The sequence below is a fragment of the Rhinolophus hipposideros genome (genome assembly GCF_964194185.1).
Source record: "Rhinolophus hipposideros genome assembly, chromosome: 4".
Classification (NCBI taxonomy): Eukaryota; Metazoa; Chordata; class Mammalia; order Chiroptera; family Rhinolophidae; genus Rhinolophus; species Rhinolophus hipposideros.
Window position 1 is genome coordinate 5,615,983 of NC_138050.1, and position 25,721 is coordinate 5,641,703.

At 45.2% G+C, this 25,721-nt stretch overlaps 1 protein-coding gene across 3 annotated transcripts in view; it reads right to left on the reverse strand.

Moving 5' to 3' along the window:
- The window catches only part of MTUS2 (microtubule associated scaffold protein 2), a 533,984-nt gene that overhangs the window by 85,928 nt on the left and 422,335 nt on the right, over positions 1 to 25,721 (reverse strand). For all 3 annotated transcript variants that reach the window (XM_081046099.1, XM_081046097.1, XM_081046098.1), the window contains one exon: positions 21,687 to 21,898. In XM_081046099.1, coding sequence (XP_080902225.1) covers positions 21,687 to 21,898 — 212 coding nt within the window. The remainder of the gene's footprint in view (positions 1 to 21,686; positions 21,899 to 25,721) is intronic.

Below are 25,721 nucleotides of genomic sequence, written 5' to 3' on the forward strand. Positions count from 1 at the left end.
ACTGCCACTGATACAACTGTCGCCCCTCAGACTGTGAAGTGCCCCATATCCGTCTGGGTAAATGGCGTCACCATCCGCCCAGCTGAGCAATGTGAAGCCAAGCTCTCCCTAGACCCCTTTCCTGAGCACCCCCATAGCCAAGCCGTCACCCAGTCCTACTGTTTCCTCCCGCCAAATACTTTACCTGCTCCGCCCCCACTGCACTGGTGGCCAGGATGCCATCATCTCTCATCTCATTACTCTAACGGCCCCTCCCTGGTCTCCTTGAACTCACTCCGGCCCCTCTCCATCCTCTGGTCATTCTGTGCAAGAGTGACCCTCCTGGGCACATGAGACTGATTGTGACACCCCTCCCCCCACAGCTTAACCTGCTCTCTGTCACTGTTAGGATAACAGCAGCACTCACTAACACTCTGCCTGTTAGGTCCCCATGAGCTCCTGACTCCAGCCCCTGTGGCGTCCTCTCCCTCCGTGGCGCTGACAGTCCCACCAGGCCTCCCGCCTGCTGTCTCCCACCCACCCGCCGCAGCTGCACTGCTTTAGTCGCTCTTCCTTTTCCTCCTGGTTGACTGCAGAGATGCTTCAGTTCTCAGTTCAGTTCAGGGGTTACCTCCTTAGAAGGACTTACCCCTCTGCTCCTGTGAGAGCTCAGCTCTGCCTGCATGTGCCCTCACGGGGGGCACAGGTGTCTCTCTGCTGGCCCGCCCAGTACAGCTCTGATCGTACACATACCTGTCGGCTCAATGGCTTTACATGTCAGCTGTTGTCCCCTCCCTGCCAACTCCATCCTGCCTCACACACAGCAGGCAGTCAACAAATATCTGTGGAATGAATACACGGAAACTGCAAGAATCTGGGGCTTTGAGCCCTAAGCCCTCAGAGTGGAAAATCTACCAAGACACAATGGCAAGACATATCAGCAAAACGAGTCGTTTCCCCACTCCTCACTTCATCACCCCCCCAGTATGTGGAGGGAGCAGCTCGATTGGGGATGGTGAGTCTGCTCCCCACAGAGCTCGGCGCTTGGCTAACCAAGAGGGACAGCTGCCATGCCTTCTCCACTCCCCACATCTCTGCTGTTTAGAATGTAGGCTTGTTGGAGTTACTCCGTTTCAGAGGAGCAATAGCACAGCTGGACTCATTGCTCAAGGGGTGGTGAACAAATACTCCACATTAATAAATACAGAAAAAATTCACCCTTCATTAAAATTCGCTGACCAATAAAACGTGACAAAGACTCTCTTGACCAAGCCTTATTTGGGCTCCTCGGCACCCTCTTTATCTCCAGGCCTCGTCCTTGGGCCCTGTCTTTGGCACGTCAAGCATCCTCCAGCCAGCAGGAATCCTGCCAAGTCAGTTTAGTGAGAATCCCCCCCCAACCCTCAGTATCTGCTCAAACTCCTCATCCCCTGGCCTTGACACCTGATTCCCTGCCCAGGGACAGGGCTAGGGCGTTGCCGGTGGGGTCCGAGGCTTGGGCTGCCATGTGTGGATGATTTCCAGGCTGAGCAGACGAGGCTGTGTCTGGTGGAGGCCCTGGCCCCTGGTGGTGTGTGTCTCTGGAGTGATGTCAGCAGCTGTGCCTGGACAGGTTTCATGTGCCCAAGCTTCAGTCAGGACTGAAGACAAGAGAAACAAACCACACAGAACGCAGTCCTTGGGGATCCCAAGTAGCAAAGACCTTTATTTTACCCTGTAGCGCTCAGGGCACCCAGACTGATAACGGGCAAAGGAATTCAGAATTCAGTTTGGATTTAGCTCGTGTCATGGACTCTCCACCCCTCAAATAGCATCCAAAGCTAGCTTCCTCTGGACACAATGGAACAGGTCAGACCCTGGGTTACGAAAAGCTGGCATTTTTATTGAGTGGGGTCACAAGGCATGATTAAATCAGAAAAGTCAGATCATTTCGGGAGTCTGAGGAACACGGGATATCTCCCGGGCAAGGGTAAGTAAATGGAACCTGTCGTTAGCTTGTTTTGTTGCGCAGAAGTCTCTTCCGGTGGAAAAGATAATTCTTCTGGCTGTAAATAGTTCCCCTTGCTGTCTACCTCTCACAAAAAGTTTTCACACACAGAGGATATTTTATAAATACACACAGATTTTCTTTTCTCCTTTTCTTTGGGGATTTTGCTGTGGTCTACTGAAAAAGTATTCATTAGCCTAAAAGCATTTTTCAAAACGCAACCCCACTCCAGGTATAATTATATACAATATAGGTCAACTTATTTCAAAGCAGCCCCAAAATAGCTGTTCTTGAACTACTTTGTAGGTTTTGCAAGAGTAAGTTTGCTTATTACTGAGAAAAAGTAGACGGTTAGAAGTTGAAGATAAATGCTTCCTTTCTGTGCACGTCGCCTGTGGATGGTTTTCCAGGACATAAGAAGCAGATGGGGCTGGAAGGCGCTGGTTCTCTGGCCGTGTCTCCTTTTCCAGCGCAGCCCAGGCCCGCAGCCCTCTCCCTACGCCCCCAGTGCACACCTCACAGTGGGTTCTACAAGGAGAGGGCAGGTCGTCCCCCAGAAACTGGTGGGGGAAGACAGCAGGCCTGCAGTGGTGGGAAAGCAGAGCGGAAAGCCCCAGGATGAGACATCTTCCTTACACAGACATGCTTTTGATTCAAATCTGAAGACATTTTCCCATGTGAACAAAAATTTGAGAAGAGTCATTCATGCGATCTTCCTTTAGAAGCACATCCCTGCCTTGGCTCTGCTGAGCTGTCTACTCCCTCCCATGGCACAGCCTCCAGGTTTTATTATGGGGTCACCCCAGCTGCCCCCAATAGCTGAGGTGGTGAGGGAGTAGTAAGAGACATCAATTCCTCTAGGTCCTCGCATCTATTTTAGGATAATTTTACTAAGATGGCTGTTAGGCACCGCACTGCCTAAAGTCTTGCCTGAGGGACAAAAATACTAGGTCAGACAACTAAGTTCGTGAACTCATCCTAGAAAAAGAGCTACATACCTCATTGCTGAATATCACTATGGTCACCTTCGAAGTACTCCCCTTGGGAAGCAGTACAATGATGCCAGTGCCTAGTCCACCCTTCAAAACAATTTTGGAACTCTTTTTCTGGAATGGCCATCAGAGCTGTCGTCGTATTATCCTTGATGTCCTGAATGTCATCAAAATGTCTTCTTTTCAATATTTCCTTTATCTTCGGGTAAAGAAAGAAGTCATTGGGGGCCAGACCAGGTGAGTAGGGAGGGTGTTCCAATACAGTTATTTGTTTACTGGCTAAAAACTCCCTCACAGACAGTGTCGTGTGAGCTGGTGCATTGTCGTGATGCAAGAGCCATGAATTGTTGGTGAAAAGTTCAGGTCGTCTAACTTTTTCATGCAGCCTTTTCAGCACTTCCAAATAGTAAACTTGGTTAACTGTTTGTCCAGTTGGTACAAGTTCATAATGAATAATCCCTCTGATATCAAAAAAGGTCGGCAACATCGTTGCAACAAGTTCGCGAACTTAATTGTCACACCTCATGTACGCACACACACACACTCAATTTACATGTCATTTGAACTAATGTTTGCCATCTACCATGATTAATCTGTCCTTTAACAAGACCGGAAGGCAATGAAGTAGAAAGCCAACAGTTCCAAGAATACCTGTTTTATCTTCAAATGCAGCTCTGCGTGAAGTGGCTGGACTGTGTGACCCAAGGCCACGCACTGCCTCCCACGCAGCCTGCATCTACTCGCCCTCCTCCTGGTTGTGGCTGTACAGCTGTCTCCCTGATCCCCAGCTCGCCATGTGTCCCCTAGGTGAGCCTCCCTTTGTCCAGGAAGCTTTGCCACTCATTTCCGGCAGACCCCAATCTGGTGATCAATCACACACTGGCTGGTGTTTTCAGGGTGTCATGTGTTCATCTGCTCTCCCAAATGAGGCCAGCTCTATAAGGAAGGCAATGGGTCCTATACGGAAGAAGGATCTCTTTGCACCCACAGCGAGTGCTCTGTCATTGACTCTGAAATGTCAGGCAGAAAGTACTAGCTGATGGTTTTAAGAGTGCCGGGTCCGTTTAGCCTACTTGACCTCTTCCTTGATGTCTCAAAGACACCCTAACTTTAAGCTGTACACGTCTGAGATCCTGATTCTGGAAGCTCCCTGGAGCCCACATCCTGCCATGTCAATCTCAGTGGGTGACAGCCCTGCTCATGGGTTCCTCAGCCAGAGACCTAGCCCTCGTCCTTGGCAGCGACCCTTCCTTTACCCCTTACTCCAGCACATCACCATTCCCGTTGAAATGACGTCCTGCACATCCCTCTAACCATCCATCAGCTTCTCTCCATCTCCACGTCCCCCATATGGTCCAAGCCACGGCATCCGCTCCCATCTGGACTACGGCCATAGCCTCCTATTGTCTCCCTGCCCCTCGATACGTTTCAGTCGGCATAGAATCACCCTCCGTGCAGTCTTCTTTCTGCTCCTGGGTAAGGACCGGACCCCCATCACTGCTTAGGGGGCGCTGCAAGGTCTGGCCTGTCAACCCCTTCCCCAGCCTAGGCTTCTGCTGGCCTCCCCGGCCTCCTGTAACTCCATGGACATACATGTCCCCTTCCCTCCACAATGATTTCCACATGCAGCCCCCTGCCACCAAGACCGATGACAATATTGTTTCCTGACCTCTTTCTTCCATCTCAGAGAGCACACTCATCCCTGATCTCCCAGACCAGGAAGCAGCCTCCGACACTGCTTCTTCTCTATTTTTGTGGTGCCTTGACTTATCCCTCACTGGAGTCTGAGCTCCATGGGCACGCAGACGACGCCTGCTCTCCCCGCTCTGAGCACAGCTTGTGGTCCCGAGCAGGCAATTGACAATTCTTTTTCAAATAAATAGTCATTATCATAAAGTGGAATAGGATTTAAACCACTTTTACATGTATTATCTCAGTTCGCCCTCATAATAGTCTCATTTTACAGACGAGGAAAGGTAAACACAGATTCTGTGAGTTTTCCGGGTCACTGTGCTGATAAGGATCAGAGTTGAGTCAGGTTTTCTGAACCTCAATTCGATGCGTTCTCCGCAGTGTTTTCTCACGTTATTGGACTAGGTATCATTCCAGATATAAATCAGTAGGGGCAGCAGAATGCAGTGACGAACACCGGCTGTATCAGAGGAGGGACTCACACCCTGTGGAACCCCCATCAATTGGGGGATCCCAGAGGGGTGGCGCCCCTTGCTCCGCTCATCCCAATGACCTTTCTCGAGCTGCAGTGGACTGAGCTGGCAGAGCAGAGGTTGCTGTTGTCTGAGGGCATGGCGAGTCTCCTGAAGGCTTCAGAGGACAGAGAGCAACACCCATACCAGATGGAGCAGGGGCCTGCGTGGACGTGACAACCAGAGGCCACAGTCCCCGGGGGACGTAGGTGCTGTGAGGACAGAGTCAGGGACCCTGCGCAGCTCTGAAAGCGTGCTTGTACACAGCAGCAGGACTGATGAGACGGTCCCATCCCCAAGACCCTTCCAGATGACCCGTAGCTCACAGGCTGCCATCCCAGGAGCAGGCTGGAAGGAGAGCCAGAAGCTGACAAATCCCTGCCCCCCGGGACCAGTGACGCTCCTGGGACTTGGAATCCACCCAGAGAGGAGTCGGAGAGAATTAAACCCAGGAGGGCGTTTTCACCCGTGAAAGAGGCTGATTTACGTAAATTTAAACCGAGAAATTCCGTGTTTCCCCGAAAATAAGACCTAGCTGGACCATCAGCTCTAATGGGTCTTTTGAAGCAAAAATTAATGTAGGACCCGGTTTTATTTTACTATAATATAAGACCGGGTAATATAATATAATACAATATAATACAATATAATACAATATCGGGTATAATATAATATAATATAATATAATATAGCATAATATAATATAATAATATAGTATAATACCAGGTCTTATATTAATTTTTAATTAATCACACATACATCACCCTGCAAACAGAGGCTACCTATTTCATAAAGAAGTGAGAACCCACCCCACCAAACCCTAAATATATTTGCCTTTCATATGACCCAAAGGACAATGAGAAAATGACCACATGAACTGTGATGTTGTATCAAAATTGATCTTAAAAATGACCATACAGTAACACTGTGCTGTGTGGCTTTTTTGGTTGGGTTTTATAAATTTTAAAACATAGATTTATGTAACCACCACTAGAATAAAGCACAGTCATTCTCTCCAAAAAACACCTCTGCACCTCCGCCACCCATCCTTGATCCCAGACATCAACAAATTTGTCCTCCATCACTATTTTGTCTTTTGGAAAAATCTCACATGAACAGAATAAAAGAGTGCACAAGCTTTTGAGCCTAACTTCTTTCACTCAGCACAATGCCTTTGAGACCACCCAAGTTGCTACATGTGTCAATAGCTCATTCCTTTTTTAAAAAAATATGTATTAAATGTATTGGGGTAACATTGATGATATATTAAAAATATATAATTTCAAGTGTACAATTCTGTAATACATCATCTGTATATAACATTGTGTGTTCACCACCCAGAGTCAGTTCTCCTTCCATCACCACATATTTGACCCTCTTTACCCTCTTCTACCTTCTCCCTCTTGCCTTACCCTCTGGTAACCACTAAACTGCTTTTGTCTATGAGTTTTTGCTTGTTTGTCTTGCCCGTCTGTTGCTTTCAGTTTTATATCCCACATATGAATGAAGTCATATTGTTCTTGACTTTTTCTGCCATTCCTTTTAAATATCCATGGGGTCAGCATCATTCTTGATGCTGAAAGTTTGTTTTTTTCTTTTGTTGTTATCCTTACCATAGGTTTATCAATTTTATTGACCATTTCAAAGAAACAGCTTTTGGTTTCACTGATTCTATTATTTTTCTGTTTTCAGTGTCACTGATTTCTTCTTCTATCTTTATTATTTCCTTTCCTTTGCGTGCTATGGCATTATTTGTGTGCTATACTGTAACTATGCTATATGCTGTAAGAATATACTGTCGTCCCTCCGTATCTGTGGGACTTGGTTCCAGGACCCCTCCCACTCCGCCCCGTGGTACTAAAATCCGTGGATGCTCAAATCTCATATAAAATGGTGTAGTATTTGCATATAACACACGCACATGCTCCCTTATACTTTCAATTATCTCTAGATTACTTATAATACTTAATACAATGTACATCCTATGTAAATAGTTGTTACACTGTGTTATTTAGGGAATAATGACAAGAAAAGAGTCTGCAACCTTTTGGCCTCATCCTGTTTGAGGTTCACCGAGCTTCTTGAATCTGTGTGTTTATGCCTTTCACCAAATTTGGGAAGTTTGGGGCCATAATTTCTTCAAACACTTTTTCAGCACATACTCTCCTTTCTTCCTTTTTATATTGTCTCTCTGAGCTACCTCTGTTGTTGTTGTTCATCTTTCAAAACCTATTTTCTTCTGGTTGTCCAGATTGGACGATTTCTAACTTCTGTTGACTGAGCTTCAATTTTACTGACTCTTTGTCATCTCCATGCAGTGTGTCTTATTTTAGTTATATTTTTCAGTTCTAAAATTTCCATTTGACTCTTATTTATATGTTCTATTTCTTTGATAAGACTTTCCATCTTTCCATTCATTTTAAGAGTACTTGGCCTTACTTTTGGAGTATTTTAAAGACATTTGATGCTGCCAAATGCATTTAATATCTTTGTCAAATCCAACACATGTGTCTTCCTGACTTTATTGTGTGTCGGCTGGCTTTTCCTGTACAAGTTGAGATTTTCCTGGTTCTTTGCAGTCATTTTAGATTGTGCTCTGGGTGTTTTGAATACTCGTATTACCGTATACGCGTCTGGGTCTTGTTTAATTCCTTTGGAGAGTCGATAGCAGGCAACAGATCAGGTAAAATTCAGGTTCCTAGCTCCATCCAGCCTTCTGTGCTTGTGGCGTCAGTTCAGTTTTAAAAGTCTTTGAAGTGCTTTTAAAATTAGGACACCCCCCCCCCTCCCCCGTGTGCACCAAACAATGGCCAGCCCGGCATTGAGAGGGGCCTGTCCTACAGTTCAGTTTTCAGAGGCTGTGTATGCTGTTAGGGTGAGAGTCACACACGTGCAGCTCAGGGGTAAGCCCAGGGGCTCAAAAACTATCTTAAAGGCTCACTTTCCCAAGTTCCTCCCGCTCTCCAGGGTCTGCAGTCCTTCCCACTTTCCTGGCGTCCCCTTTTTAGTCCTCCAGTCAGAAGGCTGGAACTCTAGCACGCCCCCTGCTGTGCACTTCTCACAACTGTGCACACGTCTGTGGCTGACCAGTAGGAGAACAGAGATGGAACACAAGCTGGGAGGTTGCCCCACCCTCTTGGGGGGACAACTCCAACAAGCAGAGAGGAAGTCTCCCCTCCCTTGGGGTTTGGTGTTGGCATCTCCTGCTGCCACCACTGCTGCAGGCACAACCACAAGGCCACTTGTAGTTTGTGGGTGTGAGAAAATGAAGAGGAAAAACCGGAGATTTACTTGGCTCTCTCTGAGTGCTAGAATTCTCTGTCTCACTTGTGTATGGCTATACATGGAGGGTTTTTGGTGGACGTCCCTCTACCATGCCCAGGTATCTACATCCAGGTTTCAAGCTGCATTGAGCTCAGGCCAGAGAACACTGGACGGAAAAATTTGGAAGTTCACCATCAGTTCTGTGATCCTCCAAATTCTGGTCTTCCTGGTACCTTTCAGAGTCCTCAGGTCGCTGCTCCATGGGGTCTGCCAGGTGCACAGCTGCCTTCAGGGGGCAGACAGGGTGCAGGGTTCTCCCTCCATCTCACCCAGTACTGGGACTCGGCTGGGTCCTTTGGGATTGCCTGCTCGGTTTGTGCGTTGGGTCTTCATGGGAGAAAGGGCATGCTGAGGAGCTACTCATTGGCAATACCACACATTTATAAAATCTGAAGATGGAAAACATTTTGACCTTCTCAGGTCTGAAAGCTTGCTCAGGCCTTGACTTTTCGGGGAAAACACAGCATCTTCTGGCTCTTATTCAGCAGCCACCTGAATCTGTTTCATGGCCCTGGGCATGGTGGATGGTCTTTATGGATGGGTATTTGTCCCTAGGCGTAGGGCAAAATAGTGAGCTTTTGGCCAACCTTATAGTTAATCTCAACAGAGCTACAATTGTTACTTAAGATTTGACAGTTTCGGGCAATTAGAAACCAATAAGTGCTCCTTCACTCCTTCACTCATGGTGCCACATTATTGAATGGAGCATGGCTTTTCCCTGCAGCCACCAAATAGTGTTCTGTATTGAATGTCAGAAGAGTGACATGTCAACCTAAGGTCAAGATACCTTTTTTCATTGAGATTTTGGTCTGCCAGTGTTGCTGGACTCATAAGGCAAATCAAAGCAGAAACAGTCTCACCACAGCCTGGGAAAAGGTCATGTTTAATACCCCAGTGGTATTGTGGAGAACTGTCACTTTCCATGCAGCCATGGTCACAGGCAGGGGCTGCAATAAATGTCACATATGGCTTCATTCAGCTACAATGTCGATAGACAAAACCCACCTCGACGTCATTCTGAGCAGATAAATCAATTTCACATCTTTCTCAATGAAATACCATGGTCAGAAAAGTGGGCGGAGCATGGCATCTTGATTCTATTGCTTGCTAGCTATGACATTTTACGCCAGGAACAACCCCTCCTACTCTGTTTCTTTATCTGGAAAATGGGGCTACAAAGAGTTCTCCTGTCTTTCTTTGGCAATACTGAGAGGAACAAATGATGTGCTTTGCAACTATTAGGTGAAGTATTTGACTGGGATTTTCTTTAAGGAGGACCCTGCCTCATATCCACTTTATTATTCTGAGACTAAGCAGGTGCTTGTTAAATATTTGATAATGAAATAATCAATTAAATGTTATTTGATCAAAGCAACCTGAGTCCTCTATAAAATGGGCACCTGCATCAAAATGGTAATGTGAGAATTACATGAGCTAATATACCTAAAAAATAGAAAGGGCAGAGCAGTGCCTGGGACACATCAGGGATTTACAATTATTTTTCCCCCTAAATCCTGGACGCTTTTCAGCACATTTTTGAGATTAAAGCAACAGGGTTCTCAGAATTGCAACAACTGAATAGTACGTGAACGTAAAAGTCACCGGATCCAAACAGAATCTGCCTAAAATATCAACGACCTTCACGTGAGCTTTTCATGTCTTTTGGAGAATTGACCCCTCATCTTATGTAGTGCCCCTCTTTATCCCTGATAGTCTTCCTTGTTTGGAAGTCTGCTTGTCCAAAATTAACATAGCTATTCCAAATTTCTTTTGATAACGGTTAGCATGGTGTATCCCTTTACTTTTAACCTGAGTCTTTATTTTTAAATTGGGTTTCTTGCGGACAACATATAGTTGGATTTATAAAAATAATCATTTCTCACTATCTCTGTCTTTTAATTGGTGTCTATAGACCACTAACATTTAATGTGATTATTGATATAATTGGATTAATATCTACTATCTTTGTAACTTTTGTATTCGTTGCATTTCTTCTTTGTTTCTTCCCCCCCCCCCCTTTTTCTGCCTCATATATGCTTGTAAAATACACACAGAACTCTGGCTCTGCACTTCTCTCAAACAGAAACAAAAATTGGGGAAACACTACTGAAGACAAATTTGAGAAATGATACCGCCTCCTATCTATTTTGTCAGCAGAGAACCCAGGATAAGTCTTTGTTTTCAAGAGAACACTGTCATGTAAGAGTCTGAATACTTTTGAATTTTAAATGTTTCTGTTTCTGTCTCTGTTAGAGCAAAAGGGATGGGCTTTCTCTTTTTTCAGGGGCTGAATTACAGATATAGATGGTTTGACTCTTAGGTTTGTGCAACACATAATTGCTTTCGTGAATTATCTCAGGCAAACTGCTTGCAGTGTATGACATAAATCTTATTCCTGCTGTCTTAGTAATTTGGTTGTCAGGAACAAAATGAAAAATGAAAGTAGCTGTGTGTTTTTAATTTCAAACCTAGTTTCAATTAAGTTTGTGGAACAGGCAGGTCTGTAGCTCCCACTTTAGTGAAGGCAGTAGGGGAGCAGCACTTGTGTTTTGTAAAATTCCCTGGAACTGAAGGTACTATTTGTCATGAGCTCTTGTCTGGGCGCGCAGTTTCATTTCCAGACAATGCCCTGTAGATGTCACCATTGCCCTTTCTCACAGGATTGAGTGCTGGCTTCATAGTGGGCCGAAGGGAGGCCAAGCTTTGCTAAAGCCTTTGATTGCTAAGGAATCAGGAAAATCTGCTTGTATTGACCTGTTCACAGACAGTCCTCTGAAATGGCCAGACTCCAGGGCATTTCCTCATTCTGCCTCATTTTCAACCACTGTCTGGTACCTGGTATTACAAACCGTTCTCGTCTTTTAGAAATTCCTCCCTCAATGGCTTCTTCGAGGTAGGACTCTTTCTGTTTCAAAAACACCCTTTCTCACCAGCGCCTGTTTCTTCTCCTCTCTTCCTCTCTGGCCCCTCCAGGAGCCTGTCCTGTGTCTTCTTTGCTCCTCTCCTTTCAATCTCATCCTCGTCTACATCATTCCTATGTAAATGGCTCCCAAGTTCACTTTTCTAGAGCTTCCTTTTCCTCTCCTGACACCTAACTCCATGTTTAACTCTAGCGGAGACCCCAGCATCAGAATGCAGGAAGAATCTTGGAAATCGGTGCCAGGGTGACACTAGGTGGGGGATTGCTGCATGGAACGCAGGAGCACAAGGAGGATAGTAGGAGCCCATAAACTGAATTAAATTAAGAGAGGCAGAAATGCCGAGCCACACGTAACTGTAAAAAATAGAAGCACCTTCCCCCTGAAATTACTGGGACAATGGGAGAGACCCAGGATACCCCAGAAATTTGGGAAGGGATTCTAGGCAATTTCTTCTGAATTTCAAAGGGACAGGTGCTATTTCAGTTAAAAGTATATTTTTTGGGGAAATGCCCATCCCTACAGGTAACTGGACCTGGACCTCGTGAGTTCACTGACGCACAGTGTACAGTGACTGAGAAGATATTTAACAAGAGAATCCATGATCCATTTAAATATTTCTGAGCTATAAACCCACATAGGGTTTATAAAAAAAAAAAAATTCCAGTTTTGTGATTTTGCTCAGCAGTTGCTGGGGCTGGGGTGGCCAGGGTTTGTCACTTAACATCTGGGGCATCTTGTAGCCGTTAAAGCCCAATGGAGCCCCCATTCATCTCACAACCTGTGCCCTCAGGCCGGTGTCTGCCCTGTCCTTTCTGTCAAGAACCCTGATCCTCCTTCCGGCCCTTGTCACCTCTTTCCTGGATTATTAGTAATTCTAGCAGAACCTCCCAATGTTTTTCTGGGCCTGGGCTTTTCTTCCTGCCACCATCCCACCCTCTGCTACCATATTCATCTCCCGCACACGCAGCTTCAAACACTTTTGTGTTCTGTCCCAAACTCTCCTGACTGCCTCAAATAGAGTTCCCTCTCTTTACAATCCAAGCCCCCAAACCTTTCTGCCTCATTTCCACACTCCAAGCTTTAGGCAAAGTAGGCTCTTCCCAAAATCGTCGTGCCCTTTCCCAGGGCTTGCCGCCTGCAGTGCTGGGTCCTTCCTCCTGTGCCAACTGACACCTTATTTATTCTTATGCCAGTTCACAAGCACCTGTCCTCCCTGAAAGGGCCCGAGGGACCCTGGGGTCCCATCTGCAGGAATCACTCCTTGCATTGGTTTGGACAGGAGTCTCTCCTCCAGATTTAGAAGTCAGGGTCTGAAACCTAGTTTGCAGATCTTCCATTTAACAAATGGATGTTGAGCTGAACAGGATGTCTGGGGTGAAAGTGATGTGTCTGTGGGTCTGAGATAATTTCGTGCAGGTGTCCTGAGGGACAGGCGGGGTGGGGAGACAGAGGGCAGCTCTCAGCACAACTCGCTACAGGCAATCAGGTGGCTTATGCACAGGGAACCCCGTTCCCAATTCTAGTCCCGATGGGAGGACACAGCACAATCTACCACATCATGTGCACCTTCCAGAAAGCAGATGGCCAAAGGGAGCAAGCAGAGGGCTCAGCCCCATTGGGCAGCTGCTCCACAGCACGTTCTCGTTCTCTCTCTCTCTCTTTCTCTCTCTCTCTCTCTCTCTCTCTCTCTCTCTCGCTCTCGCTCTCGCTCTCGCTCTCGCTCTCGCTCTCGCTCTTGCTCTCGCTCTCTTGTTCTCTCTGTGCTGGCAGTGTCCCTGAGAAGCTGCAGAAGATAATGGTATCCTCAGACATTCACTCATGTTTTAAACTCACCACAGGAGTTACCTACTTAACAATGATTTTCCCAAAAAGGAAAATTTAACTTGTATTTTCTAAACCGTGGTCATCACATAGCAGGTACAGTGAAAGTGGACTACACCGATTACCAGGCGTCCTCCATCATCTGGGAAAAAGATGGGCATTTCCTGGTAGTTAAGTGACAGCACTGCTTTACCGAATTAGAGGGACCGAATTCAATCACAGACTCCAGGGCACGACAACTCCCTCACTCTGGTCTCGTCGCTGAAGTTGGACCTTCAGTCACCCCATTTTATGGTGAAGAAAGAGGGAAGACTGGGAATATATAAAATGGGGTCACATTAACCACGCTGCTAAAATTATTAAGATGATGGAGGTTGAGGACTGAGGAAAGACTCCATTCTTATTTTAACTAGCTTTGGAACTTAAACTTGTTTGAACTTTCCAGTACTTGGCAATGCCCGAATCTACGTCTGGACCAGCAGGTCACCCTCTAATGACCCCCTGAAGGACTCTGGTGACATCCGCCTGACATCCATTATCCGGACCACCAGGACCTGACCAGACCACCTCGCACCCATCCTCCTGACCACCTGACATCTGATGATAACCGTCCTGGACCAATCCTAGGGCTAAGAATGCAGGACTGATATTTCTCAAGAATTATCTTGAGACTAAAGCTATAAAAACTATTAGAGCTCTTCATTTTTCTTTCTTTTTTGGAAAACGTCTGGGTTTTTTGCCTGCCTGTGTTTCCAGTTTGCAAACTCTAAGGCCTGTCAGTAAATCTCTATCATTTATTTCTAGCAAAGTCTCCAGACTCTTCTTGAGTTCGTTTGCCAATAGAAAAACTGAGGTCTAGGAAAGTTAAACTCATCTCTCACAGAGGAGCTGAGGAAATGCATCTCCTATCTCCTCAGGCAGTAATTATTTTTGAAAGTTATTCCTTCAGTTTGTTTTTACTTGGAGGGGAGTTTACAGCATGTAATTCAATTTAGAATAAATTTCCCATGACATTTAAGTAGCAACTTTGGTATTTATCAGAGGGCATGGCTCTAGATAGGCTGAATGGCGTGGCCTCGGGACGTGCCACTCCCACCACTCGCTGTCTCCCTGGTCTGTAGGAAACCTACACTGGATTCTACATCGTAGAATATTTTGAAGGCATGCATTTTACTACAGACACTTCAAACCAACTGCTAACGGGGGTCTGGGGGCAGCCTGCAGGCCTCCCTTAGAAAGGAGCAGATGGAACTCGTCTTTCTTCTCCCATGGTGTCCATTTGTACCGGCCTGTACCACTTAACGATGGGACACATTCTGAGAAATGTGTCATCTGTGATTTTGTCATTGTGGGAACATCACAGAGTGCACTTACACAAACCTGGATGGTAGAGCCCACCACTGTAACTGTATGTGCTGTATTTTTATACTTGAGCTTTGATTTCTGAGGTATCCACTTCAAGGAGGCATGGACTCCAAGGAAAGCTCTGGAATAAACACACTGCCAGCCACAGGACTAGATAAAGAGCCCAGCCACCTCCCCCCACTGAGGCTCCTTTGTTTTCCATCTTGGTTGATTTCAATAATTGACCATTTGGGCTACTTGTTTTTCTCTCTTTCTGTGCTTTCAATTCTTGCTCATATGTTTTAAATTCACCAATAAAGAGTGAGTCAGCGAAACACTAGGACCCATGCTCCACGCCAGTATAAGCAGAACCCCATGTCTGTGTGCTCTCCAGACATCTGTCTCTCTCTCTCTGTCTCTCTGTCTCTCTCTGTCTCTCTCTCTGTCTCTCTCTGTCTCTCTCTCTCTCTCTCCTCTCTCTGCCTCCTTCTCTCCCAGGGACCTCACTGTGTGCCCCCTCCTGCACCCCCCGCCACACACCATGTGCGTTATACACCCAGGACCTGTAAGTAATAAACTTTTTTTTCAAAGTTTCCTAACGGTTATCACTGAAGGACCTCTTGCAATTGTGATGAGAACCACAGGGTGGGTCCAGTTGTCACATTACATTAGAAAGGGGAGATGCCCTTGAGCAGCTCACTGGGGCCCAGGTGAGACTCCTCAGGCACTTGCAGCCCACAGCATTACAAGGGAGAGACTGAGACGGCACAAAGCAGTGCTGCATGGGGCTATGACCTTCCAACAGCTCTGAGGTCACTAGGCCATAGAAATTTTTCAGCTCCATTATAATCTTATGGAATTACCACAGTTTGACTGAAATGTCATTATGTGGTGCATTAATGTATTCAAAAGGGGTGTCATTTAATTAAAAAAAGTAACAAATTCTAAGAGATGAACTGAATGGGTCAACTTGTTTCTACCTTAGTCAAGCATCTACGCTTCTTATAACACCTTATTATTAAATTTATATTATCATCAAGGAAGTTAGATTAGACCCCAGGATTGGAGAGCTTCCATAAGAGTTGAGAAGACAGCTATTTTGAGTTTTATTTTCTACCTACTATAATGTTTTCCATTTTTGACACCCAGGCCAAGAGTTCTTATTACTTCCAAGCCTTGCTTGGCATAGCTGGGGGGTTTCTATCCTTTGATATTGGGAATATTGTGGTATTTGGGGTTGTGTTAAGGACTTCCTCAAGCTAGAGTCCTTAGAGTAAAAGCAAACATTCATGGCTCTCCCAGATAGGTAGTGTGGCGACATTCATTTCTGTGATACGTAACATTCTTTCAGAACAATGCTCATTGGAAGAATTTACGACTTCACTAACATGTCCCACCAGGTTATACACTGAAGACCGTTAGAAATGCCAACCTATGCTCTTACATTTTCTCTAAGCCTTCCGCCATTCGAGGTAATATTAAGGGAAGAGAACATAATTACAGGGTACTGTCTATACAAACACATTGTATATATTTAAATAGCCATCATTAGGATTTAGGGAGCAATGAAGAACTGACTGTTTTCCATTTGGATGAGGTGTAATTACTGCTCTGACAGCTGCACTCAGTGGGAAAGTCCCAGACGTGCTCAGTCCTTCGGATGGTGGACATAATGGCCTCTCTGCTGCTTTGGGTGGGGCAGGGCTGATATTCACACTGATGAGATTAGAATCTAAATAGCTGAAGCAAGCGTTTATTTTACAACAGGATGCTGTCTCTGTCTCTTCTCTCCTCCCCATGAACACACACCTCGCTCTGACCAGATCATAGCTCTGACCTCCCAGAGCTATGGAATAGGGACCATGAAGCTGGGCCGTCTACTCGAGGAGCTGGAGATCTGTTCTAGAACAATCTCTGCCCTTTCAGAAACAGTTCCTGCATCCCAAGAGCTCTATCCATCATGAATTAACTCCTTTGCCAAGTGCTTCAAGATAGGGCTGGGGCACCACGTGGGGGACAACAGGCTCTGAGCCCCCGTCTTCCACACATGCTCTTCTTCCTCCATGACTCACCCCAAATCCTGCCCCGCTCTCCATCTCAGCTCTTCCAACTCTCCTTTCCAGACTGCTCCCTGCCCACTCACACTCACTGGACTTTCACCTGAGCACTACCACGTTTTATAGGCAGCACGTTAATTTCACCTGAGGTCATTTTCTGCTCATCCTGGATACGAGGTCTGGAAATTAACTTCGCAAACTCATTCCAACGATGTTGCTAACCTTTTTTGATATTAGAGGGATTATTCATTATGAATTTATACCAACTGGACAAACAGTTAACCACACTTACTATTTGGAAGTGCTGAAAAGGCTATGTGAAAAAGACAACCTGAACTTTTCGCCAACAATTCATGGCTCTTGCATCACGACAATGCACCAGCTCACGGGGCACTGTCTGTGAGGGAGTTTTTAGCGAGTAAACAAATAATTGCATTGAAACACCCTCCCTACTCACCTGATCTTGCCCCCAATGACTTCTTTCTTTACCTGAAGATAAAGGAAATATTGAAAGGAAGACATTTTGATAACATTCAGGACATCAAGGGTAATACGACGACAGCTCTGATGGCCATTCCAGAAAGAGTTCCAAAATTGCTTTGAAGGGTGGACTAGGCACTGGCATCAGTGCATAGCTTCCCAAGGGGAGTTCTCCGAAGGTGACCATAGTGATAATCAGCAATGAGGTATGTAGCTCTTTTTCTAGGATGAGTTCAGAAAATTAATTGTCTGACGTCACATGTGCTTAATTTTTGGATATTGCTTCACTTTTTGTGTTTTCCAATTATGCTTCTTCCCCTTAAAGAACATATCAAAAAGACCCTGAAGGCTGGGGGAAAGGGAGAAACAGCATTATGGTATTGGGGAACAACATGCGTGTTGAATATGGACTGATCTGCGTTTGTATGTGGCTCCATCACTTTCCGATGATGTTCTTTGGAGGCCTATGCAATCTCCCTGAGCCTCAGTTTCCTCAGCTGTCACATGAGAATAATATCTACACAGGTAGGGTTGTTGAGAGGGTTAAAATAACAGGTGTTAAATGGCTAGGACGAAGAGATATTGTTATTAAGGAGCTCTGCCTGCTACTCTTTTGAGTCCTCCACAGAACCTTTCATGTGGTAGAGGCAGGGCTGCTAAAACGCGTCTACTAACATAAGTGAAGTATATAAACTATATTTAAAAATACATACCCCTAACTAACAACCAAAACATAAGGTGAATATGGCAAAATGTTCACAAGGATTAAATATAGATGATAGGTATTTGGGTGTTACTCTTTCTACTCTTTATCACAATTATAAAAATTGTGATAAAAATCAAATCAAAGTGTGTGTATATATACATATACACACACACACATTTTGGGGAGAAGGGGGTTGATTCATTGATCATCGATTTTTATTAAGCTTAGAAAGTACACAATGCTTGACATTAATTTGCATGCCTTTTATGCTTAAACTATTTAATAATAAATTAAAAAAACACAATTAAAAACTATCACCTACCATCCCATTCATAAAGCTACTGATAAAAATGACACAGGTTAACGTGAAAAGTATTTAATAAATATAATAAATCTTATTAAAAATAAAATGAAAATAAATACACCTGCAGATGGACCTTATATGAGACCGGGTGCCGCAGAGGCAGGCACCCCTTTACGAGACAGGACCTCACGGATTGTTTCCTGGATGAGCCACGAGGGGCTGCTAAAGAGTCGTGTTCTCAGGAACCAGGCAGCAAGGGAAAGACACAAATCTTTCGACTTGTCCCTCTGAAGCGCTCGTCCCTGAGAGTCACACTCATTACTGCAGCACCCAGAGGCCTGGGACCCAGATTTTGGCAGATCCGTTTGGCCTGTGGTGAGGGCCATGCCTTGCCACAGTGGCAGAGCTCCCTGGAACCAGCAGGAGGCTGGTATTGGTACCTAAAAGTGGCATCTTAGAATTTCTGGACGTTGGGCTCCAGCTGTGTCACAACTAACAATCCTCACAGCCAGTCCTGTGAAGCAGGGGGTAGAAATGGAAGATTCTTATCTGGGCTTCTAGTCCTTTTTTCTATGGCTTCCCATAACCGAGACTGACTTCCAGTATATACTTAGTGGCGTCAGCACATTCTGGAAAAAATATATAGCAGCAGCTAAATAGCTGGACTGGAAAATTATTTCTATTCTTAAAGTACACCCCATCAAACCCTTTATGTACATATAGCAGGAAATAAGAGTGGTTGGTGTTGTGTTTTAAGTTTATATATCTCACCTATGTCTCATCCATCCTACTTGACAGTAAAATATTGGAGGACAGGGCTTTGTCAGATTTCCTTGTGCTCAAAAAGAAGGTTTTATGGAATACTTGTTCACAGAACCTTCGCCCATTCATTCACAACACCGTCACAACAACCTTGTGAAGAGTTATGAGTCCCCTGTGAACTCAGGGAGCCTGACAGGGAAGCCTCAGAGGTAAGTGAGTGAGCGGGAGTCCCAGCTGGGACACAGCCGGAGCCCAGCAGGCAAGGGTCTTACTCCTCGCGGGGAGGATGATGAGACTCAGAGGTCAGTAACTTTCTCAGGCCCTCCCCGCTAGAGGGAGGCAGAGGAGGGCCTGGCCCCTCGCGGGCGCGGAGCTCTCGCCACCAAACCGCTTCCCGGACGAACGTGCTACACTGTGGACAAGACGCCTGCGTGGAGTTCCAGCTCGGTCTTCTCCGCGGAAGAGTAAAAAGACTCTGCCTTTGCAGGCTGGCCATAGAGGCCGTGATCGTCACAGTGGGGCACGCTGGGCGATGGCTGTGTGTCACACATACTAACAATGCATCAGCTTCCACAAGAGTGACACTGAGCATCTCAGGATCAATGGCCCTTGTAACAGAGGCTCCATCATTGGAGGTTTCCGGGTGGTTCTGCCTCTTTTCCCAGCTGCCCCACCCCACGTCCTACCTCCTGGTCTATTGGTATTACTGGCAAACTCTCAAATCAATCATCTTACACCACGTAGAACATATGACAGCCTGTGTGGAAGCCACTTATGTCCAATTACAGACTTATTTTTGTTTTAACATGTCTAGTTTTTCTTCTGGGGGTTAGCTGGAGATAAGAATTTAAAAGAACACTCTGTGTGGGAGGTGAAATGCCATGGTCATTTGCGAGGTCTGTCTAGAGTTGCTGGTTATGATTTACTGAAAAGAAAATGAAATTCATGTCTGCCATCCATCTTGCTGAAATGTCACTCCAAGTGCAGCTCTGGTAGTAGGGGGGTCTGACGCAGGTGTCTGCAAGTCTCCTGCCAGCCCATTGGCCTCTGATTTAAGAGCCATGTGTATGCCACAGAGAAATGAAACTCATGGTCCATGGGCCAACAAGGAATTTTCCTGGGGTACAGAACTGTGTAACTACAAGGAACTGACATTTAACTTTGGCACGGGAACTTTCTTCTCTGCCATGATGCCAAAATGGGGTCCAAAAGTTCCGATTTGAAATCACAGCTCATGTTACCAATGTCGTAACAATGTCTACACATATGAAACCTCGATCAAGGGTCTGTTTTATCTCTGGAGGACGCATGGAAGAGTCACAGTGTAACTGTCACCATTGCTTGTCAATGAACGACCCCGTTTTCATCTCTCTTAAAGACTTGTCAGTCAGTGGAAAATAGACACCGAGCTGCAGAACAAAAAAAAAAAAAACATGCCACTCTTTCTCTAGGAAAAGCGCTCAGTATTTACCGTGGCAGGACAGGCCTTTTTGGCACCTCAAAAATGTCTTTGTAATTTTAATTCTTACAGGGGTGGGTATACAGTCACTTGTTCTATTGTTCAAGGTTGAAACCATCCGAACTAGACTAGAAAGGAAGATACGAAATTCAAATTAGCCATTTACTGCTGCTGGTAACATTTGGGTTAGGGAAGAGGCTGAAAGGATGGGTAAACTGACATCTGCTCATCCTGTTTTTCATTACAATACATTGGTAATCGCCTCTTTCAGCGAAAGGCTTGAAGCACAGAAGAATCCAGCAGCAGAAAAGGGCAGCTCAGGTTTTACACCGGGGGCGCTGGGAGGGCGGAAGGATATCACAAAAGTCGCAAGAGTCCTTTACACGTTGAAGTCCAGATGATACCGTAAATAAAGCCAGCGGACAAGGCGCTACTTAGCATTCTTCCGAAAAGCTTCTTTAAATTAGCCAGAAATTTAGTTAGTTCATTTCCTTATTCAGAGGACATTTCTATAGCATTTTAACTTCTTCCCATTTATAGATACCAGGAAGTCCATCTGTGAAGCTCAAAATACCCTGTGGGTTTTTTAATATGCTAATTCATAATGTTTAAACCTCTAAGGTAAATGCTCATTCCCCCTCCCCCCAAACACACCTTGGCTGCCTCAAGGGGAACCAGAAATGCTCTCAGTCAGACCCCAGGCTCCACCAGCCTCCATTCCACGTCAGAGTGGGGGCAGATTAACTCCAGTATAGTGGCCCCAGAAGCCTCTGGACATTTAATTGCTGAAAAGAAACCAGCACTGTCTGCATTTTCAGAAACAACTCAGGGCGCAGGGATGCCTCCCCCCACCCACATTTTGCTTTAGGGACCCTGTGAGCAGGGCTCTGAGATGCCCCAGGCCTGACACATTCCACCAACAGCGGGACATGGGACAGCACTGCCACCCTGTCTCCCTGTGGCCTGAAATGGGCAGAAATATCAAAATCTGGCCATCTCATCCGTGCAGGGCAAACAAGCACATGCTCCATTTTCTTCAAAGACCTCACCTTCAAAATTTTCATTTACATCCTTTTCTTTATTTTTGACACAATTTCCCCTTTTGGGATCAGGCTGCTAAATCATTCTTCCCAAACGAATTTCTTGCACACCTAAGTATAAACTTGGCTTCCCAAACATGACATGATGCTGCGGGGATTTTGTATGACCTTTTGGAGATCAAACCCCAAACCCAAACTAAAACACAAACACACACACACACACACACACACACGCACACACGCACACACACAGCACCATTACCACCCTCTCCCCAAACCAGAAGCCCTCTCGGAGTGTGGGCTCACCTTTTTAAAGAAGTGCTGAGTGGCCACGGCCAGTGCCTGGAAGCCGCAGATGGCCCTTCTGAGCTCCCCCTGGACGAGGCCCAGTTGCCTGGCCTGCTGCTCATTCCTGTCCTTCAGTCTTTGAACCAACTGCCGCTCGGCCTCCCGGGCCTGCAGGTCCGACTTGGGGGCAAACCCATTTCGGGGCACCGTGCTCCTCTGCTTGGGGTATCCTGTAAAAAAATACAAACCAGTCACTTGAAAAAACATTCGGCCCAAATATGACAACAGCTTCTGATTACAGAGGATTTCATCAAGAGCAAGGGACTTAAAAGGAATTGCCCATGGTAATTAGAAAGGAAAAACAGACAAGGACTTAAAGTATTTGCTCAGTTTACATGGTTCTAAGCGCAGCATTTCATGCTTGGAAGAAGAATGACAGGCCCAACTGCCAAATTGCTTTTAGTTTCCTACATTTCTCCCAGGCCTGTTTCGAGAGATTGGAGCAGATGTGTTTTTCTGCAAGGGGATTACTCTTTGAAAATATCTAATGGGAAATAAATCAGTCAGTCCAGGTCAAAGTCGGAGGTGTAACCTAGCAACCTTTAAATGGAGCATCAGGGAGTATGCACACATGCCCTTCCCTCCCTTTCTGTGGCAGCTTTGGTGACCCTTTCTTCGCTGTCCCGTTCAGGTCACACCTCTGATAACGTCCGCTGCAGGGATTTCTGGCTTTACATTTCTACAGCATCAATGTCCTCCAAAATGTCCCCTTCATGTAACCATGCACACCACCTCCACCATTCAAGGCCCAGTCCGAGCGTCCATGACCTCTTGCCTTCTCCTGGGAAGGCCTGCTTCTCACCATCGTTCACTGTACGGCAGCCAGATCGCTCCTTACAAATATAAAACAGCCATGACCGGTGTGCACCCTTCCTTCATTGCAGTGAGAATACAGTGTGCATTCCTTACCAGGGCCCATAAAGCCCCTGAGACCGGGCTCCCACCAGGCAAATGTTAGGCGTGGTGGGAGCCACAGACAGAGGAACCTGAAACTCTGCCTGGGGTTGGGGACAGGGTGGGGGAGGCTTTAAAGAGAGCTGACTATTAGGTTGAAGCTTGATGGAGTAAAGATAAGGCCTCAGGAAAGGGTACAGAGACAATGACGGTGGGTCTTCCTTAGAATTGCTGTCCTTCTCGTGGGGGCGGAGGCAGACCTGACACCCAGAGAGCTCTGTGGTATATGAGGGACTTCCATGCCAGCATGACCTTCCTTCCTCTGTTCAAGGACATCATGTCCTAGAGGACACGCCAGGGGCACTGGCCACACAATCATGAATAAACGTCAACATTTCAAACATTCTTTTGCCCCCCCCACCTCCAGAATGTCATGTAAAACAAATTGGAAAGTGGGACCCTCTCAGTGCCTGATGCGGAGATGCAGTTGAGTCATGGGCTTGTGGACACGCAAGTGGCCTCATCTTTTAAAGGGAAAAGATGGTGACTTGAGCTCAATATTTTCGATTGTTAATTTAATAGTAACCATGCTAGGTTTAATTAAATCTTCCTCCTCTTAAGAAATCATCAGAGATTGCAATGTGACCTCACATGTGACGTAGCTTCAACTGCTGTGGCTGAATCGAAAAGTACATGTGAACTTACTGCTCCTGTAAAACTGTCTTTATGGCCATAGAGTACATAATATTCCAGAAAACTCACTTGTACATTGTGGGCAAATCAATCTCAACATGTACTTAATCCCAACACGTTCACCACTGCAAACCGAAGAAAACTAACTACCAAGAAAATGTGAGAGATTTTACGGCCTGCATTAAACTCTGAGACACAGCCTAAGACCAAAGGTAGTTTTGTTTTGTTTTGTTTTCCATGATTACTGTTTGCCATTTTATTGCTGCGGCTGGTGATTTTATAAAACACTCCAGTGTTTTAATTAGTGTGTTGAGGTATCAGGTGCCTGACAGCGTTACGCTAGAAGACACTGCTTTTAGAAATCTAAAGGAAATAATAAAACACACTTCCAGCTCAGTGAACTAACGCTGATTGCAACCTAGGGCACACAGAGTAACCTCGGAGCATGTGGGTATTGGTGAGCACTCATATTGTTATGTATTATTGGCTGTCATATTTATCCCATTATCATCACTATCATTATTATTACCATTATCCTTATTACTAGGTTAGCAATTATATTTCCTGGTAAATGGATGACAGAAAAGGATTTGGTGAAATCCTATTCCTGATACTTACTTCAATATTGGTGGTATTATTATATTGCTTTTATCCACACACTCAAAATCCTGGTGGCTACTGAACACCAGCTCTCTCAGTCCACATTTCTTGTCGTGGGGCCACCAAACTGACGTCTGAGCCGAGACACAGGCGGCCTCGAGAACACCAGCTTCTGGTATCGACACACCAAGCGAGTGTTTAGCTGCTTTGTGCCACCAAACTGCTTTGTGAACCCAACCCTTGTTTGAGACTCTGGTTGTCTGCACACATGGCACCCAACCACTGTCACAGCACAGACGAAGGCTCAGGAAGGAAAAGAGGAGAAACAAGGCTGGCTGTACAGTTCTCTAGTGCTGTTAGATGAAAAGGGTCCTGCCACTGTCTAAATAGATCAAATATAACTTTGCCTGGGACTAATAATCACTTAACAGTCAGCAGCATTTTTGGTCCTCACTCAAAACAGGATTCTTTCTTGCACTATCAGTGTTTTTCAAGTACTTCTTTACTTAAGTCTCTGAAGTACGTTGCGTCACTTACTTTCCCATCCACGCCTATGTCAGACCATAGCCAGGATGGGCACTGAGGGCAGCCGCACAGGCTCACCTACCACCTTATGCTGACACACCGCTTCAGCTGTTTTGTTAAAATTAAAAGAGGATTTTGTTTGCTTCCTCTTTTTTCCCCCAGAATGTTGATTTTTTTATTAGTTTCAGGTGTACAAAACAATGTAATAGCTAGACATTTATTACTTATATCCCTCACACAGTGATAACCCCCCTGACAATCTACTACCCCTCTGACATCGCACACAGCCATTACATTTCCACTGTCTGTGTTCCTAATGCTGTACTCCGCTTCTTGTGACTACGTGTGTGTGTGTGTGTATATATATATATATACATATACATATATATACACACATATATATAAAGTATATATGTATATACATTATTTATATATATAAAAATATATATATATAATATGTATATATATATAAAATATATACATATATACACACACACACACACACACACATATATAAAATTATACTTGACATTCATTATTGTTCAGCTTCAGGTGTACGGTGCAGTGATCAGGCATCTACATCACCCCTGAGGTGGTCTCCCTTATGAGACAAGTATTTGTCTTTCTCTGTCTGACTTATTTCACTTAACATAATGTTCTCTAGGTCCATCCATATTGTTGCAAATGGTAAGATTTCTTCCTTCTTTATGGCTGCATAATACTCCATTGTGTAAATGTACCACAGTTTCTTAATTCAGTCATCTACCGATGGGCATTTCGGTTGTTTCCATGTCTTGGCTATTGTGTATAGTGCTGCAATAAATATAGGCGTGCATAAATTTTTCGAATTAGAGTTTTGGATTTCTCTGGATAGATACCTAGGAGTGGAATTGCTAGGTCATAATGTAGTTCCATTTTTAGCTTTTTGAGATACCTCCATACTGATTTCCACAGTGGCTGCACCAATCTGCAAACCCACCAACAGTGTACAAGGGTTCCCTTTACTCCATATCCTTGCCAGAATCCTGTTTGTTGATTTATTGATGATAGCCATTTTGACTGGGGTGAGGTGGTATCTCATTGTGGTTTTTATTTGCATTTCTCTAATGATTAATGAGGTTGAGCATTTTTTCATGTGTCTGTTTGCGATCTGTATGTCCTCTGTAGAAAAATGTCTCTTCATGTCCCCTGTCCATCTTTTAATTGGGCTGTTTTTTTTTTTTTGGAGTTGAGTTGATTTTTTATAAATTTTGAATATTAACCCCTTATCTGATATATCGT